The sequence below is a fragment of the Polyodon spathula genome, chromosome 16 (genome assembly GCF_017654505.1).
Source record: "Polyodon spathula isolate WHYD16114869_AA chromosome 16, ASM1765450v1, whole genome shotgun sequence".
Classification (NCBI taxonomy): domain Eukaryota; kingdom Metazoa; phylum Chordata; class Actinopteri; order Acipenseriformes; family Polyodontidae; genus Polyodon; species Polyodon spathula.
The window spans coordinates 33,008,242-33,029,236 of record NC_054549.1 but is presented as its reverse complement, the minus strand read 5'-3'; the positions used below and the strand labels follow the sequence as shown (position 1 = coordinate 33,029,236).

At 35.7% G+C, this 20,995-nt stretch overlaps 1 protein-coding gene across 20 annotated transcripts in view; it reads right to left on the bottom strand.

Moving 5' to 3' along the window:
• LOC121329030 (calcium-dependent secretion activator 1-like) overlaps positions 1-18,917 on the bottom strand; it is a 100,929-nt gene extending 82,012 nt beyond the window's left edge. For 9 of the 20 annotated variants that reach the window (XM_041274243.1, XM_041274247.1, XM_041274244.1 and 6 more), the window contains exons 1-2: positions 17,988-18,917; positions 6-119 (exon numbers count right to left, since the gene is read on the bottom strand). In XM_041274243.1, the coding sequence (XP_041130177.1) occupies positions 6-119; positions 17,988-18,317 (444 nt within the window). In that variant the 5' untranslated portion in view covers positions 18,318-18,917. The remainder of the gene's footprint in view (positions 1-5; positions 120-17,987) is intronic. The other 11 variants (XM_041274249.1, XM_041274250.1, XM_041274253.1 and 8 more) reach the window with 2 other exon arrangements.
• Between the last annotated feature and the right edge of the window lie 2,078 nt (positions 18,918-20,995).

Here is a 20,995-nt window from a genome sequence, read left to right as displayed (position 1 = left end):
CTTACCTCATAATAGCTTTGGACCGCATTAATAAAAGCCTCATCAGCCACAATCTGAGTCTCACCGTTGAGAAAGGCTTGAAATCGATCTTTCACTGTCTGAAGTTGTTGTTTGCTTATCTAAAAAAAAAAAAAAGTCAATGAAGAAAAATAGTTGAATTCATTTTTATGTCAATTACTTGCTGAAATGTGTGCAGCCTGATGAGAAGCACCTTTGGGTTCTAACACCAGGCATTTCATCTGTTCCTGAAGGGTTTTTTGGGACTAATAATGTGTAGTAGGTGTCCCTGTTTGAATCTCAGTCATTTTCTGGTCAGGGCAAAACCTCCTTCTGTTATCAGCTGCTTCATCTTGGAACGATCGGTTGAGGTGCATTAGGCAATTTCTAACGAACCTACCGCAAACATGTACCAGTTTTTAATTGAAATTGTGTGTATTGTGCTGGTTTGTGTATTATTATATCGATTATGTATATTATACATTATGTAATATTATATTATTATGTCCTATTGTAAAATACTTCTACTTCTCACCACTTGCTTGTACATGTAAAGGCAAGAAATAAAAATGAATACATATTGTGTCCTGTCCTTGCACGACTAAGTGGAATATCAAATTATAGATTTTAGTTACATTTAAATTTAGTAAAGAACATTTGGCTTTTAGAGGGGAGTATATTAAAAAATACCCAGGTAATTCAGACTGGCTTTATCAGGTGACTGTCCTATATAGAATAAAGATATTAAGTTCTTCTGTGCAAGCCTCCAGAGCAGGGGTCTCCAACCCTGGTCCTGGAGAGCCCCTATCCAGCAGGTTATATAGGTGTCTTTACATCATCAGTGACTAAAGATCTGGAACACCTGTTAATCTTGACTAATTAAGCCAATAATTGGTTCAATTAAGTAACGGAGAAATTGGTTGAAACGAAAGCCAGCAGCCACAGTAGCTTTCCAGGACCAGGGTTGGAGACCCCTGCACCAGACTATTTTGTTGTGAATATCTGCCTATGGCCATATTTAGCTTGCTGCTCTGTGTTGTAAAGGAATAGGAAATGAAACAATATGATAACATAATATGATACCAAGAGATGAGAAAAGTAAATGTGGCCACTTACAGAATAGTAGTAGGGTTGTTTTGTAAACGTAAGCATCACTGTTGACTGCTCTGACAACTGAGTCTACAATTATTGACTTTATTATAAAAGGAACGTTTCCAATTGTTTTTTTAAATGACACAGGTATATGCTGTTCATCTGAGGCGTAACATAATGGAATCTAATCATTTAGATTGCTGATTGTATGAATACATACACCACAGGAGACTTCAACAGTAAGTAATTAGCTTTTTTTTTTTCTGGTAACAGAGAGGAAAAATATATGTTCTTTTTTTATGTTCCTGTAAGGCAATGTGTAGAGGAATAGACAGACACACAAACCCAACCAGAGGGACAGACCAATACACCTGCACAGTGGTGAATTTACTAATTCATTTGTTCACTTAATTTGACAGGCTCAATGGTTATCACTTAAAACTAACTCAATACTGTTATTTAACTCAACCAATTAATTGTGATTCCAACTTCTCCCATGCTTTTCCTAATGGGTTTAATAAAACAAAAAATAATAATAACATCGTAGAAAAAAAACCCCTGATAAATGAAACACCTTCATCCCTAAAGCTGAGCAAGACTCAGCTTTGAAGCTTACCAAAATGTCTAGAGACGAAATACATTTATCTCTTGGGCATTAAATCATTACTTGAAACTTCCCCTTAAGTCTTATATATTCTTATAAATCTATTCTATTTTACTATATAAATAATTACTGTACCTTGCATTGGCGTGATAGGTCCTGTATTTCATATTAGTCTTTGTAACTGCACAGTATACAATATTACTGTGTAACCTCTTTTTCAATTAAAACTAATCCTGTTGAATGGAAAACCGACCTGTGTTTAATTGTTCAAATTTGTGGTACGGTGATTTCCAAAAGCCACAGCAGATTGAAACGAAAGGCCAACGCCGTCAGTAGCATCTAAAGAATCATTATCTACTGTCTTTTTTCACAAAGACCTGGCTTGTAAACATGAAATGCTGCAGCAGCGCAAAAGAAGCAGCTCCATTTTTCCTGTTTTCATTTCAAATTCAAATGACATGAAAATGAAGTACCAAACTGGCAGAAGCATACACAAAAAAGTGACTCTTTGGAAGAAGAACTCTGAGAAAATTTCACACATTTATACGAACAAACACATTGCACAGTTAAAGGTATCTGAAGTCAAATAATTATTGGAGGGAAACTGAAGTAAAAAAAGATAAATGAATTACACCCAGGCATCACATCTGGTATGATCATGATAGACGAATGAAGGATATCCCCAGATCCTAAAAGCTTTTGTTAGATCAGATTACTACTGACCTGAGTTTACAGCATGCTTATTGATTGAAGTAAGTTATTTATACTTTTAAGATAGTACCAACAGATGGTACATTGCATTGCAAAAACTGGTACAGTAACACCCCATAGTTGCTTCACCTAAAAGAACACACACACTGGGAGACTGACATGCACAGCCATTGAGCTCCACAACCATTATTACCACAACCATTTTTCAGCTATTTACTGGGCTTCTGGTCCATCCTACTCAATTTGTATGTTGATGGACATATGGTACATTTTTTTTTTTTTAGTAATGGCACAGCTATACACTATTCAGCTGTTAGGCTTTCATGGAAACCATGTTACAAAATGAGCATACTCATCCCTGTAGTAAACAGCCAAGTCTCACTCACAGACCGAAGGCACTTACATTGGATGCAATTTGTACACAGAGTGGTTTCAGGATATGCTCCGAACTAATCTAACAGAAATAAAGCTGGAACATAATCAACCATTCAGTGAAGGCTGAATGTAAAATCTAACCTTAGATACAGTACAGTACCGCATTTTATTTTATACTCATCCATTATGTATAAACAAACTATAATTAGATTTTATCCTGTGTTAGTACTGTGAATAAACTGCAGTTTGAATAAACTGTATTATGTGTCGCTGCTTTGCTATCTTGACTAGGTTAGCTTTGAAAATAAGATCTAGGAATAACTCATTGAAAAATGACTGCTGTGGTACAACTCATTACAGTCCTTTGTCTTAGACTTTAATGTTATTGAGGAGTGAAAAAGTATGTGAAACCTATCGCCTTTGAAAGTCTCTAGCCATCTGGATATTCATTTAAATGCCCCAAGTGCCCTACCTTCGACTCTGCTGTTTTATTCGGGTATTTGACAGTATAGTGATTCATTGGATGGCTTTCATTTTTAATTTTTAATGTGCATCTTAACTTATTCTAACACTGTACATTTAAAAATAGAAGCCATAGCATAATGTTTCCCAGTGAGATATGCAAATAATACGCAAAATTAATAGACCAAAGGTACATATGTATCTGTGTTGCTATATTGTGTAAATATATTTAGGAATTTCTTTGTAATCCACAAATTTTACTGATTATATCGACTTAATAAAGTTCAATTAGTTCTGTTGAAGGGGAAAATAGAAGATTTTAAAATATGATGCCACAGTGCGGTAGAAAATGGCTGACAGGGAGCCTACTTTTATAAATACAGTATTTTAAATGACCACTTTGTTGTTATTATTATTATTATTATTATTATTATTATTATTATTATTATTATTATTATTATTATTATAACGTCTCACCCGAAAGACGGAGCATAAGGAGGTTAAGTGAAGTTCAAAGTCACACAGTGAGTCAGTGAGTGAGCTGAGATTTTAACAGGGGGACAAGTCTGTTTCTTTAACCACCAGACCACACAGCCACCTCATGCATCACAGTACATGTACGTATATCCAGAATCTTAAATCCAGTGTATTTAATGGTTTTGTTTTAGGGAACATTTCTTAGTAAACAGCAATAAATATAGTCTTTACATTTTAATTACGACTGAAATACTTTTGAGCTGTATCAGCAATGTACAAAACTCCTGTATAAAGACTTAACAACAGTCTTGGCTGCAGGTACCTTCATTAACTAATGGAAATCAGCTAATGGATACTCAAAACATTGCTATGGCACTGGAATAACCTTTTGACAGTCCATGAACAGTAATGGAGGCCAAAAATCAGCTGATTCAGTAATATATTAATGATACACTCACATAAAATGTATTTTCCTTGTGTGTCTGTTCCCAGTTAGATTACCAGAGACAAAGATTCAATTATAAAACTTATGGCCCACGCCTAACAGTATAAATCTAGGTACTATTTCACAATGATAAGCACGGTTAATATAGGTTTTCTTTACTAGTAAAGGTCTGTAAGGGGCCACATTCAAGTGTGTGATCAGTTGGTGATTCTGTCGCAGCATAATAGAAGTCAAAGCCTCCTTGTATGCAATAAGCAATGATGTTTATTCTATCCACCTGTGTTCCAGAACTCACACTTGTAGCAATGTTTCACACTCTGTCTGGAAATAAGGTTGACTGAACTCTCTCCAAATAAAGTATGATTTAAGCCAGGGAGAAAACTGTGTCTTCACAAACTTTTAATACAAAAAAGTCCACTATATTATGATTGGGTGAAGATTTACAGCAAAGACAGACGATCATCAGCTAATACAACAGGGGTTCACTATTACAGAAAGCACCCATAAACATGGCCTTGTGTGTTTAGAACACTAACTGCAATGTTTTATCATCCCAATCTACTGCAGCATTGTTGCTATATATGTTTGTGTGTGTGTGTGTGTGTGTGTGTGTGTGTTATATATTATATATATATATATATATATATATAATTCATGTTCCTTTCCTTAACTATCTACATTCTGTCCTCTTCTCTGACTTACTCACAATCTTTTTTCAAAACCACAAACATGCATTGGTTTCTTCTTTCTTTTCCATTGTTTCACCAATAAAGCAACTTGAATACACTTCCAAAAGCAAATCTATTTTTTTTTTTAATAAGTCCTTAGGCAGACGCTTTTTATCCAAAAGCGACTTACAAAGACTAAAACAGAATACAGGTACTGAGCTACGTGCATTGATCTGAACAGCAAGCAGGTATTTAAGCAGGATGACTATTCATGAATCCCCTTATAAAAGTGGTCACACCATTTAGATTTCACCACAGTGATGTCTCAGCATTATGCAAGGCTGCTTGGAAGCTGCTGAAAAAAGGACTTGTGTCGTATTTCCTTGGTTTGCCCTTGACTGTCGTTTATCGATGAAGCATTCTGCTCTCAGGCACAGTGAAACTCAATCCACTCTAAGGGACCGTACTGAATATGTGTATGACCTCTGAAGGGCATGCATGAGAACACTTCTTATCATTCCCCACAGGATAACACTCCAACTTTTTACATAAAATGTAGCATCTAAAACACTCAACATATCTGCTTGTATAAATTTCCCCTTTATATGGATATAAATAGATTGTGACCAAAGCCCTGGTGATAATATTGTAGAGGTGGCAGAGTTAAACAATGATGGATGGCTCGAAGAACAAAAAAATATTACAAAATGAGCAGACCTATTCAAACTGCACCGCAGGTCCATATGTTTAGATGGGTTTGGAACTGATAGTGAGACAGATTCACAATCAACATGCATAGTTTAATCCTACAAAAAAAAAAAAAAAAACGACATGTGATTACAGCATCGTGCTGCTACATCTCTGTAACCACTGGGGACTTCATGTGGAGAGTAGATCACTTAAAAGCACACTCATAACGTTGAAATGTGTTCAGGAGCAGGAGCAGTAGCCAACGGAAGGTATATGTGTTTTATGATCTTAAAAAAATATGCAAATTGCAACTCAAACAAAGAAGCATGCTCTTCTTTTGGTCATGAACCTTTCATGATCACTACAGCAATAAAAACAACTTACAGGTCACAATATCAGTTGTCGTCAACAGGGAAAAAAAAAAAAAAAACCTCAATGTGACCCTGCAGATTGATCAAAAAGGCAGCTGCCTTTTATCATTAAAATTTGTTTCTCTTTAAAATCAGGAAAGCAATGGGGCAAAATGTGAACTAAAGCAAAAAGCCACAAGTTCAAGAAAGAAGTGCTCATAGCATATATATATATATATTTCTTGCAGGAGCTGTTACTCAGTTAATCAGCATTCAGTATTCGACAGTGCTCTGCAGCCTGTAACTTCATGTCTGGTTGACAGTGGCGAGTGAGAACATCTTTCATGTTTTGTATGATCTTTGTCTTGCATTGGAAACGAGCAGATTGTGGTACTATAGGTATCCACTTTTAACGTCATCACACTAAAACTAAAACAAACCTAGCAAAATATGCACCAACTAAACATATGAATATGTGTTAAATAAGGTTATTATTTATAATTACATTATGGGGACTTGTAGCTGCCTCTAGCAGTTTTTTCATATTGACCCAGGCTCTTACTGTTTTTATCTAAATTGCACTGGTGTCATGTTTGGTGGAACACTATTCATTACCTGATATACCGCACTGTACAACACTCTGTACTGGGAATGCGTGTTGTTTTTCCATTTGAGTCCTGAATGACAGTTCAATGTTATATATAGAGCAGTCCAATCTGAGACACATTTGTATTTCCTAAGACAGAATGAAAACTTCAAAAATCATCCGGTCTGTTTGCAAAATTCAAATTTGTACACATCCATTTTTACATAATGTGTAAAATTGAGCTCTTCTTTTAAGGGTCTTTGGTAAGAAGTTGTACAAAATGGCTGAACCTGGGAAAAGACTAGTTGAGCGGTGAGACCAATTAAAGTAATTCAAGAGAGATTTTGAGAGGGAAAGGTCCCTAGATTTGAATGTCTGCCACAAACAAAACCCATACAATCAGTTTCATTTTCTTCATTTAGTAAATGAATACACATTAATTATAACTCAAATTAGTTAACCTTAGTAAAACTGTTCATAACAATGCTAAACAGAGTTTACAAATCCAGGCTTCCTTCAGGGCCTACTATGTTAAGGAATATAAATAGTCTGTCCTGTTTTAATGCACTTCCGTGTGTAATAATATGTCAGCTCAACTATTTGAAAATGCTCTTTCAAGAAAAAGGTGAATATTCAAGGAGTTAAATGTCACCTAAACCAATGCATGCAAACTGCAGTATATGTATAAATTGTTGGCAGCTATAATTAGATTTGTGAAGAAAAAAAACCCTTTGGTGTTATCTTTGTAAGCAGATTTTTAATGCTTGGAATACAAATGAAGAGAATACAGGAATGCTTTCCTACTTAGAAATAGAGTGACCACTCATCCCTAATTGGACTGGACAGTCCCTAAAGGTCAAGTCCACATAAATGACTTTGGTAATGATTTTTTCCCCATTCCTAGACAATGTGCAACCTTACAACTTAGCCCACATTCAAACCAAAGCATATCTGTTTGGAGCAAAGCCCTGCCCCTGTCGTATCATTTTGCAATGCCTTACCCGGCCCCAGAGTGATTGACACATTGGATAGCCAATCTAACACATAAAACTATATAGTCCCACTATCATGTGACTTTTGACACTCACATCACATGTTCCCCAACAGCCTGACACTGATCTGCTTTGGCGACAGCAAACAAAATCCAATTCATAGAATATTTTAATTTAAGTGTTTTTTTTTTTTTTTGCTTATGCAAAATGCCTGACTCTAAAAATTGAAGTGACACTGATTGTGATATAGTTTCATATCTTTACTAACAGCACTGACCTAATGTTGTTGACATTATGCTGCTTTTGTTTTGAGCCTCTCCCAAGCTACTGAACCTGACTATCAAACCAACCCCTAATGGGAACTCTGATCTTCCAACGTAAAGCTTCAGAGGAGAGAAACACACACACACACACACACACACACACACACACACACACACACACACACTTTTCCACCACACCCATACAAATCTTAAAATGAGTGGGTCATCTTTGTCAACAGCCACAACCTTTTTCAGCAGCTCAGCAGGTTATGGGGAGAGCGGTATTGCAACTGTATTGACATTTTCTACAGTAAACTGTAATGCAGCAAAATACTGCCCTGTACTATGGCTCCCCCAACAAAGGTTTGTTTCTAATTAGACTTTCCTTGGTTGCATTGTGTCTCGGCTATAACTATTTGTTTGGGTCAGAACAATGCATTTGTGAAGGAAGGCTGGCTAACAACCTTCCAATATGTGTTTATATAATTTATAGTACAAAATGTCTCCTTTAATGTGCAATTTGTATTCAGCTAAGACACAAGTACTGTATTGATTCTAATATGTCATTGGAGACTGCCTACACTATGACGCGGATTGTTAAGTAAATAAGGTTTTGATTTACATCAAGAACAACAAAAAAGTCTCATATTCACAGGTTAAGAAAAGACTGAAAAGCACAGTAAACAATTTTTGTTGGCAGCTGTGTTAGTTTAAGGCAGTCCCAAAGCTTGTGACTAATTCAATGCAATTTTCTATGTTAAATGATCGGCTCTGATGTGTATGTAACCTTGTGACTGGTCCGTTGGGGTGCAGAGTAAGGCCTGCCATCTGCAATATGCTGCACAGAGACAACAGAGAATTGGGTTAGAGAAGATACATTTGCATTCAACCTCTGAGGTCAAGAGTCAGCGAATGATCCCATTTATGTTGAAACTGGAACACAATCCATGCTTTGAATTATTAATTTGCAGAGGACTACATTTACTGGCAGGGTCTGTAAAGTGGAACTGATTTTATATTTATAAACAAGGGACAACAGTTTCCAACAACCTCAAACTCAATATTTAACACAGACCACATCCAAAGATTGTGATTCCCCCAGTGCTCACAAATTTCTTTCACCACTTGAGAGTCTTGGCTTGAGGAGCGTCAGCTATATTTATAACAGTGCATTTCAGTAGAGGGTTTTAATCTGTGTAATCGCCTCAAAGGAGATTTCATTTTAGGAGCAAAAAGCAATTACCATTTAATTTACAACTGGATGACTTTCTCGGGTCTCATTTATCAGGGATATGGGGTGCTGTCAGTCTGCTCAGCTATGGGTTTACACAGTGCAGTGGTGTCAAAAGCATGTTCCATTCTGAGCTCTTAATGCCACAGTGGTACTGTACGTTTCAAATGACCTTATGGAAGGTCTCCCACCAAACATTAAATAACAAATGAAAACATCAAATGGATATATAATCCCAGATTAGTGAGTTTGTAAAAGAGTACAGAGAGTATGTCAAACTGCAGGCTTTCTCACACACACAATCTTTATCAGAGATTATTTAATTGGTCCCTCAGCTATATAATAAGCATACATTTTTCTATAGTTTTTAATAACAAACCTCTCCACTTTCCCAAATTAAGTTGTTGGGTTTTTTTTGTTTGTTTTTTTATGATGGCCTTTTTACAAAAAGTTTTATTTTGCCGGTGGAAGATATGGAACCTTATAATATAAATAAGTTTTATATACGGAATATAGAAACTAAAGCCATCACTTTAAAAATGAAACCCTTCAATTTATCACCTAAATAATAATCATCACCTTACATTATTTTTTATATAATGGCTAGAGCTGTAAAAAAAAGGCTTATTTCACAGTTTAAAAATAGATATTTCAAGATATTTCACAATTAAACACAATATTTATTAAAGCAGAAAAATATAGTGTTGTCACATTCAAAATTGATCGGTTTCTTTATACAACAAATGTTTCTTAATAGTAAAATACTTACCTAAAAACAGTAAATGCTAAACTGTAGAATATTTTCTTTTTTTGTCCGCCTCTTAAAGACTATTACCATCAGTGTGTTGTCAAAAAAACCCACAAAAAACCCCCATAAATACAAGTACAAATAACAAGAAACACGTGAAATGTCCCTTTCTTGTACTGGACATCTTTAGCAGAAATATTTCTGGTCTTTGATGCAGCTGGTGTCTTTTTCATTGAAGACATTTTCAAGAAATCGTGCAGCTCTATGCAGTTTGTTCAATTATTTACCAGAAGTAAACTAAACCAGCTGCCAGGTTCCAAAATGCAGTGTAACAGGTAGTGCACCAACAAGGCAAACGTTTGCTGTATTTATTTTGAAGTGTTAAAAAAAACTATGGGTTACTCCCATTGCTGCAAATTTCCAAAACCAGCTTCCCAAATATCCCTCTAGAATAATTCAAATACCTTGCATTCAATATTACCAGTATGCCATTCAATCATACATTTTGTTTAATAACTGGATGAATATGTTAACGCAGTCATTTCACATTCTGACAATGTATATGCTAGGGTACACTAATGCCCACCTTAATGTGTATTGAAATATTTATATCTGAACAATATTTATATAACAACATTCATCCTGTTCAAGAAAGCACTACCAAGCAACTTCATTTTTGACCCAATTATAAGAGTGCTATTAATTTACATATACCAGGACATGAAAATACACCAGGACATTAAAAAGGCTGCTTCCTTATCAAGACATTTGACCTGCTTCATAGGTCAGGAGGGACATCTGACAGGGCTTAAAGCTTGTGTGTTTCACTCTTACTACAGTACACAATGTGTATGTACAGTACTGTAAATATACAATATTTACGTAGTATAACAGAACATTAACAGAATGTATACGGGAGATTCACTTTAAATAACATGTCCCTATTGAAAACAATGATATTATTTGGATTTGCTGTGGATGTGTAGTGCATTAATAGTAGAAAACAGAGACCCCAAACTGCAAATTTCACCATGCATGTGATTATCTGAATGCTGATATGTCACTTCAGCACTATTGGTATTATTGTTCCTCTTTCACATTTGCATTGTTGCCTGGTCTATGTGTGGAAAGCATGTGCAGCTGCATTGGTTAGGTAAACAGATTGTAGTCCACTGTTGTACGATATGTATTCACTGTTAAGCAAGGACAAAAAGGGAAATGGATTCTAAAACACAGAATCCACTGGAAAACATGAAGAAAATGTAAATCTTCTAGGCTTGAGATGCAGTCTATTGTGTGACATTTAATGAGCTAAGGATGTGAGTGCAAGTCAGAGCCTAAAGAAATGCATTAGTATATTACATATTACAATGTAATAGGAAAGACTGCTTGTTGACTGTAAGAGGGCTTTTTATCCAGTTCTTTTGATTATTTTTTTTTTTTAATGAAGCCGAAAAATAACTTTAATGTCCAGCCGAATACATGAACACAGTTCTCTGACTGTAGCACATTAAGAGCTGTCTTTGCTCATCCATTAAAACTGTAATGAAAGGGGAGAGTGGGTCTAAAAGAAGGAGTAAATGCCTGACACCCTGCCTTATCCATCAAAATGCACTACACTGTACTGTGCATATTCATTTAGTAATGCCATTTGTTCTGGTGGCTCGTTACTTTAATCTGAAAAGCAGCTCTTAAATCTATGCAGATTTCACCATCTCTAAGCTAAGGCATCGACACAGACCCACACATGCACAAAGCACAAACATGAATACTGCGCTGTACGATAAACATTATCTCACTGTACAATTGTAGTGGATATGTTACTTTTATAGTCAACACGGTAACACTGTGAACCTCATCTCAATCTTCTTATAATGGGTAGTATATATAGAAGAATAGTGTCAGACTACAGTAAGGCTAACATGTTATGCCAATGTGGGTGTGGTATGAGACTGTACTTTCAAGTTTAATGTAGAGAATGAAAGTATTCAAATCAATATGAAAAAGAAGTACATAACTGTGAAGGTTGATTTTATTGATTGTCAGAATGTTTCTTACAGTAAGGTGTTCTTTGATAAATGCAAGCAGCTTTGTTTGCATCCCCAGAATGGGGACTCACTTTTGATTGGTCCCACTAGTAAGATATTTTCCTCTGGTGTATCAGTAAGGTCTATACAGTAATGATCCTCATATAATGTATGAGGTAATAAAACGACTAATATTACTAGGTGATTCTCTAGTGCTTTATCAGTTCATAGCATTCGATACACAATTTATTTTTCTTCGATATGCTCAGAATGGTTAAAATAACACCAATCTCTTAAGATTGTTGTAATTATAATAATTGACAAACCACTGTAAGAATATGTTCAGGCATTATAGTTAGCATTGTCTAGACAGCGAACATAATCAGTTTGTGACATTTAACTGGAATTTGCTACAGTATATTAGTCCCTCCAGAATTCCGTGATTCCGCGACTGCAGAAAAATTCATGGAAATTTGCGCTCTCCCGTTGAATTTCCAATTTATTGCAAAAAGATGAAAACTCAAACATTTGCTCCCTACTAAGCGAAGCGTTGCTCTGTTACTCCTATGTGAAAGGTCAGAGAAAAACATCATCAACATTATCCCATTACTTGGGATGACAACATTTTTGTGAAAATCCTCTTTTTTATTGTTACTTTCCTGTTTGTTTTGTGGTATGTCACAGCTTCCAAACTATTTCTATGTCCTGTCTTGATGTGGTGATGTTTTAAAATTACAACATTTTGGTGAACAACATGTTTCTAAAAATACCCTGTTAAATTTGTTCAAAAATGCTCCAAGCCTAGTACACATTTCTAAAACAGTGCAATTGTACCAATGCTAATTTGAATCCCAGTGCACAACTACAATCTTACAAATGCTATTATTTCTAATGTGATTAAATTAGTCCTATGCTTTGGCTATAACTGTACTTAATTATTTTTTTTAAAGAAGTGTTATGTTTTATGTGCATTTTTAAAAATGGCATAGTGCTGTAACAGGTTTTTTAAAGTCTCTGCTTTATTGTATGTGTTTCTGATTTCCATAAAATATGGCAAACACGGCTGTTCTGTTTTTTTTTCAGATTTTAGTAATGTGATTTAATTTAAAAAATGAATTTAACTGTCACTTACTTTTTCTTATTTATTTATACTCATTAACACTGTTTTTCATTAAAAAGTCATTGCCACAGAGTTTTGCAAAAACAATCTTTTCACGTAGCAGATTTCCGTGGGGACTGGTATACGTGAGAGCACTATGCAGCATACACTGTTATTGTTCCTTGGTGGCATAACATACTATAGGACATTGAGGGAATCTAAATGTAATGTACTTCGCTGTGCATGATGTGACTCAAGTATGCCACCAATCAGCCTTTGAGTAAAGTAACAAAGTAACCAGCAAGCTTTTGGTGGCTGTGCCTTTAAGACCCTTATAATATAAACAGGTGCTCCCAGTCCTGGTGTCTTTTGGGCATGGTAGTATTACACACCTGCTGGTGAAGCAATGGCATACTGTAAGCACACAATTACCACTGGAGTACAGTCTTGTTGATGCCAGTGCTTATTAAAGTAGGTGTTCAGTGCATATATTAGGAGCTCTGTAGATACCAGTGTGAAGCAATATAAATTAAACATCACTTCTTTTATCATGAAGTGTGTACACCTTGTAATCATGAATTATGCAAACCTGAATTAGCCATTCTATAACAAAAGATAACAGCTGCAAAGGACACTAACAGAGAGCACCGTCACTCAATTGATTCACATCTCTCATCGTATTTTTCTGTAGATGTATTCTGGTGCTTCGATGTATGCATATATTTCTCTACAGTATACTGAACTGAAAGGAGAGGGAACACTATTAAATTCACAATAGAGCAACCACTAACTGTAGCAGTGGTACAGTAATTTGCTTTCCTAGTACCGCAGTAACTTACGTTCCTCTGTCTGAGACTACTTAAATTAAATAACTGCCCATTTATCCACCACAAAGTATATTAATAAATACAGATCTGATGAATGATGCTGTACAGTATATTTTTTGGTCCTGCTTCAATGTTTTCTCATGAGCGCCGTGACCATCCACTACTTTAACAACTCAGAGATGTCGTGGGAAGCCCTCTTTGTGAGATTTTGCACGGTCTGTTACGGAATGTGCAGCCATTTGTAAAAGACCAAGTTCTTGATGTTATCATAGTTGAAGCCACACAAAGTGTTCCCTCAAATAATAGGATTTAGGTCTGGTGAGCGTGATTACCAGTTAATCCCCCCTGCTCCACTTCCTAGACTGTGAGAATCTACATTACAAATTCAGGGCCAAATCCACCAACAAAAAAGTCCCTCAACTGGATAAAAAATGTCACCATTTTATCTTACAGCGGTCAAACTAACACGGTCCTCACTCAAAGCTTATAGTATGCTTGTCTAAACCATTATACATAGCCCGCCAATATAATCGTGTTCTGGCTAACATCACTCAGGTATCAGTCTCATGTTGCTTTTCACCCTCTCATGCTGGTTAAAAAGCCCTGCTGCTCAACCCTGCTCAACTACATGCTAATTACACTAGGGGGACTACAAAGGTTAATTGAAGGTAGTTTTGTTTATTTAACCTTGTTTTTTGAAGGGTATTTCTCTTCAAAAAAAAAAACAAAGTTCAAACTCATATATGAATAATTTCCTGTTTTTTTCTCACATCATCTAAATGTTGACAGGTGTAATCATACTGTGATCATGTTATCTCTAGACCATGAACAGAATGGAAATACAGTAATATTGTAATTTAGGTTGGCTGGGTTTTTGTTATGAATTAATAGCAGGTGGTAAAGGTTTATTGGGTTTAAAATCTGCTGTATAGACATACATACACCTTATATATATATATATATATATATATATATATATATATATATATATATATATATATAGATAGAGAGAGAGAGAGAGAGAGAGAGAGAGAGAGAGAGAGAGAGAGAGAGAGAGAGACAAAAATCCATATCATAATATCATTGTTTCACTGGATACCACATAGCAATGGCTGAATTATTTTTCAGCCCTTGTTAAATTAAAAGGACAGTTATAGCAACAATACTCTTTTAGGAGGCATTTTGTTCTGCTTTTCTCATTTCCATTGAAGCTAATAAAAAGAGGCTTAATACATTCTAGTTGTCAGGCCATATACATGTTAATGAGAGAGAAAAGCGCAATCATTTATATTCCCTTAGAGCTTCATGAAATAACCTTAAATGCATTTGAATATTATGAATATTTAGAAATTTGAGCTCTCCACAGCTAAAGAGTTGATAACTGGTGGATAAGTGAAGGTGTATCTTTGGTTTCCCTGTTTCACTTATTTGTTAATAGAAAAGAAAATACATATTTATAGAGCAGATGAAAAATTGGCAAGTATTGGTAAAAATATCCTTGACACCACACTTGCTTTTCTCTGATGATGTCAGCATTTTACACTAAATAGCCTAACATTAAAGTATAGATCTAGTTTAAGAGATAATCTAGATGTTGGATGGAATAGCAGTTCTGTTCAGTTCCTGAAACAGCACTGTTAAACCCTGACTGCTTACAGAAAAGCAATAAAACAAATTGCATTGCAAGAAATACGATCATATACCATCTGCCTAAGCCTCGAGTACTCAAGAACACACAATCAAATGATTTGTAGGCATACTTTGACAAACATTTAACCCTAACCTATAATAAATGTAGCAGTCATGTGTTCAACTCTACCACCTCCCTTTCATTGTTTGAATCAATAGTTTTCCTGCTGTAATATTTATTGCACATGTGATATTAGGTGTTAAGGACTACATAATTATTAGGACACACAATGATACAATTGATACACAATGTTTAGCCATATTAGCCACAATCAAGAATGCCAGAAATCTTAGGCAATAGAAAGCACAGTATGATTCGGAGGCAATACAATATCCAACATGTTCTTTAGAGGTCTACTGATGGTTTATTTAGACAGTAGACAGTATATTGAATAATCATGAGACACCTATATAAAAAATGGTATATACAGGATTATTAAAATGATACATGCCTGATTATGTTACACTGAAGGGGATGTAAATGTATGCAGTTCTGTATATGCAGGGTGTGGGTATGTGTGCATAGCTATTTTCCATAAGGACAAGCCCTGAGTGCATTTCTTCTCTATCATGAACCTATTCATCACTCACACCTTACACTGAGGTATTATCTACCATGGCTGAAAGTTATTTATTATTATTATATTATTAATTATTATTTTTTAATTTCCCTTTATTTAACACTGTAGGAAAATCGGGAGCCGCCTAATAAAAAGCTGCTCTCTCAAACGAATAGTCAGACCTGTCAAAATGATCTAAAATGTGATTCCTCTGAAACACCACAAAATAAAGTTTTATGTTATTTATAAAAAATAAAAAAAAAATCGAACGTTGTATCTGGGATTTTTTTCATCTTTAAAATGTTACGAACAATCACTGGTCGTTACATGATCTGAACAGCCAAGATGCGTTCGCCGTGAATAGATTTTAGCTCAGCAGGTCAGATGTGAGGTGTAATATTTTTTGATCACTTGAATGATTTTGCCCAGATTGCCCATAACACTATTAAAACGTATTAAGGACGCCTCAACGTGTTTGGCATAAGATGTTATCAGATCATGTTATCAACGACAGGTAGAGTGTATCACACTGTATTACATTACATTCGCTATAATATAAATCATAATGATACACCTATTAGCAAAAATAGATCTTATACAATGAGCCTCATTATGACTATGTATAACCGAAAAAGCATCGTCAACATCTCAGTGGGTTAAATAGAACAGTGCACGCTTTTTTATTGTGTTGTAATAAACTTATATTGTGTTTATTTTAGCATGTGTTAAGGTATATATATATATATATATATATATATATATATATATATATATATATATATATATATATATATATATATATATATATATATATATATATCATCGGTCACCATATGTGACCATCATGTATGCTGTTCTGAATGCGTGCAGTTCAGTGATCCTTGAAAAGAGGGCCTACAAAAAATGACACAGATAAGTAATTTGTATACATTACAAAATCCCTTTAATGACCTCCACACCTTTAAATACATCACGTAAAGACGTCGTTTAAAGAACCATAAGCCATATTGAAATATGTGCTGTATTCAATGTAGTGCCACCTTACGGAACGATTGCAAAACGCAGCGGTGAATGAAGGTTTATTACAATAAAACCGTACCATGGGGCTTTCCTTTTATTTAAAGATTATTTTGGCTGAACAAAAAATACGCTGCAGACAGCTACTTTTCTCGAATGACTCGTTTGATTCCTCAGACGTATGATTAATATTGGATAAATAAGCTTTTTTTTTTTTTTTCCCCCTTCACAATATTATGTCCAAATGCGCAATATGGCGATTTTAGATTTGGAAAAAGTTAAATTGAAAAAAATACATTTCGTTACAATATTCTGTTGTTGTTGCTGCTTTGTTTAGTTTGTTTGTTTGTTCTTGATATGATTTGTAGGTAACCGTGCAGTGTATCTGAAATCCACATTTTAAATCACACCACTTTGATAATAGTATCTACGGCCATGACTCTGCTTTATGCTGGCTTAATTCTTACATCAGCTGATTAACAAAAGCGAACTACACCGCAGGGTTTATTGACAGCACCACAGCTACATTATTTCCGATAAACAACTGGAATTTATAAACGTTTTTTTTTTTTCTTTTTTTTTTTTTTTTTGCTTGCTTTACTTGAGTACACAGTAAAATATAACTAACCCCTTTGTGACACAAAAGCACAACTGTTCCATCGGTCTTCTTATACCGGTGTGCGTGTTACCTGCAGGTTACTTCTCTTAAAATGATTGTATTTGTCGTTTTACTAGTTACATTTTATTTGGGTGTTTTACATTGCTATTCAACTGTTAAATTAAAATGCATATGAAAACGTTTGTCAACCTGATTTTTTTAAATATCATGAACAGGGGTTGTTTCATCCACTGTAGACTTATGTTTTGAATTAAAACATGTTGCGGGTTTTGCTACAGCCTAAATTTAAAATGGGGCTGGGGGATAATGTTTATTATTCTTTTTATTCTTATTCTTCTTATTCTTCTTCTTATTATTATTACTGTTGAATGCATTTGAACTTCCTCAAACAGTAGCTGAATGCGCTTGTCTTTTGTATGCTAAAAGGTATGTTTACCGTTTACTGTAACTCCCCTTACCTTTTGCTGTCTCCTCGCCATGTCTGTTGGCTGTTTTGCATTGAAAGGATAGGCAATGCATCTCATCACAAAGACGTACAGCTGCAGCTTCTTCTTTCGTTCCTCCTCCTCTTTCTGCAATTTCTCCATCTCTTCCTTCTCCTTCTCGCTGACCACGGACGGACTGGGGCTGGACGGGCGGACACTGCTGCTCCGGCTGCTGGGCTGCAGCCCGCCGGAGCTCTCGCTGGTCCGGCTCGGGGAAAGCCGAGCCTGAGGTGCCATGACCTCTTTGCTTTCTTCTTCCACGACATCCTCAGATTCCTCTTCGCTGGACGATGGATCCAACATTTTGCTTTACTGTAGTAGCTAGTGAGCCCAAATGAAACGAAAAATCGCACAGAAACCGATGGAACTGGTATTAATATCAGAGATGTCGGCAGACAATAGAATTAGCGATGCAACAGCCCATGAAAGTCCAATGATAGTGTTTCAATTTCTGTAACTCAAAAGCCCAAACCAATCCTGCTGTTGAAAGCCAAACCCAAGCAGATCAATTCAGCGTCAGAAATGCTACAACGATACAATTTAACAGGACGCCTGACGTTGAAAGCGGCCGGTGTAGCTGTTTGCAAGTACAGGCAAGGCAACCTCCCCCAACCAAAAGCGATTGCTGCTGCTTACGTGCTTTATATATTTTAACTCTCCACTCACCGTCGGGGATTTGAAAAACAAGGTATTATGGATGGGAAGGGATGTTGGATGAGTAAAAGATTTTCAGGATCGAGGCTCATCCATTGACTAGCTCTGCTTCCTGCTGGGATCTGTCAGTTCAAAGCGGTCGATGGCCACTTCCTGCTCTTTGATTCATTTGCGGTACTGCGCGTTTGAAATGTGGGACGTGTTGGGAGCTGACCACAGTGCTGGAGCACAAATTCAGATCCAAAGGCCTATTGAATCGTCGCAGGGCTAATCACTATACGTGTTACTGTCAATAATACGTCACTAAAAAAACAGAACAATTAGACAGCAGACGTCTTTTCTAAGGGGACACCTGCAACATGTCAGTATTTGTTTTTCCAATATATATCCAGTAATCTCCACGTTTCAGAAGAATTTAAAACGACAATGCTGTCTTGCTTATATTGGCATTATTGGGACTATATGAAACAGTTACTTGGCACTGTTCGTATTGTAATTTAAATTATTTGGCAAGGTTTTAAGCTTTTGAAATAATAATAATAATAATAATAATAATAATAATAATAATAATAATAATAATAATAATAATAATAATAAACTGTTTAATCAAAGTCCAGACCCAGTTAGATGGGGCAGCCTCACTGAGGCAGTCATAATATGTTGGCCACTTGATCACATTCCATTTTTCAATAATTCTTATAGTTTTTAGATATATTGGCAAACTTTATCAGGTGTTTGTGTAGGTGTTTTATTAATTGCATTGGATAATAAACAGTTAGACATAGTAAAACACTTACATACTATAGCTAGAAGTGCAAATATAATCACATCAAATATTTATTTTATAGAGGTGGAACAGATTTACATCAGTCAGCAAGGACAACTGCAGATATATCCTCCCGCTGTCCTACACAGCTTGAAGCAGCTGCTGTAAAGTGGGTTTTTGTTCAGCATAGCAACAGAGCATATATATTAAACCAATTTAAAATGGCCAAAGCATAACACTTTATACATAGGAATAGGGATAGGGGGCTTTTGCAGATTGACAAAGAACAGTTGAGCCACGGAAAATGGCAAGGAGTAGAGCTGAGCAGGATTTAGACATTAAAGGAGAAGGAGGATAGAGGAGCCAGACAGGATGAGACTCAGGATGGTGAGTAAGGAGGGTTATAGGGGCAGGTGCAGTACGTTGGAATACAGTTACAAAACGCCATAGTTAAAATCATTTGTTCTGTATTGAGATTTAGTGGCAAATTATTCAAGATGGATGTTAGCTTTCAAAAGAATGATCTGTCAGAAAAATTTAAAGTTGGTGGGTTTTATATTGAGGAGTGGAGTGTTGTGTTCATTTGATTTGGTAATTAGAGTTTGAGAAATATAAGTAGAAACAATCTGCTTTCAGGGTCTATGGGACCTCAAATGGAACAAACCTGAGTCCAAATGAAGGTTTGTCGGTTTGGTTGTGAGTCTTGCTATTGTTTTTTTTTTTTTTGTGAAATGGGAAGAGAATGATGTTGGTTTTGTACATAACATAGTGTAATGAGTTAATAATACTGACACATAAGACACATACTTGTCTCTTGACTACAGAGCTTGCTTTTTAAGAGATAAGTGGCATCTGTCTTTGAACTGTATGTGGTTTGTGTCCATCCCTTGACTTTCCATTCAGTTCAATGGGCTGGATGTCAGTTCGTTACAATAGTCATATTTGTGTAAATAGAGCAACCAGTAGGAGATCCAGGCTTGAAAATGAATGTTACACATTTGTTTTGAATGAAAACGGGGAGATGGAATTGAGAATGTAGAGGTTCATGAGATGTTGGAGGTTTGATATGAGTTAGTGAATTTGTGTTTCAAAGAATAACAGAGCCAAGAAATGGGTCTACTTTTTTATTTATTAACAAATTGAATTCGACACGTGTACTAACAGAAAAACAGAAACACAGAATACTCTCTTGGCCTTGATTCTCTTTCCCTGGAAGTCGTGGTCTGTTATCCTTTTCATTGCTGAGATTAACTGGCTCAATGGCAGGATAAGATTTAGTACAGGTGAGTAAAGTACAGAATTTATAATAAAGTCAGATGATTGCACTTTATTAAAGCCAAGGCTTGTCTCCGAGCCTCACAACCAAACTTTGATGTTTAGAAAATTTGGATATTTAAAATCACACCCAATAAGATGCAAACACTGGATAATTACAACTAATCTGATGCAAACATTGCAGACTCTGAGTTATGGTTCTTAATATCCTTAAATAGAGTGACCATAAATAAGATGACCATACACAACAAGCATTGAATAATGTTTTCATCTTCAGTGCTGCTGA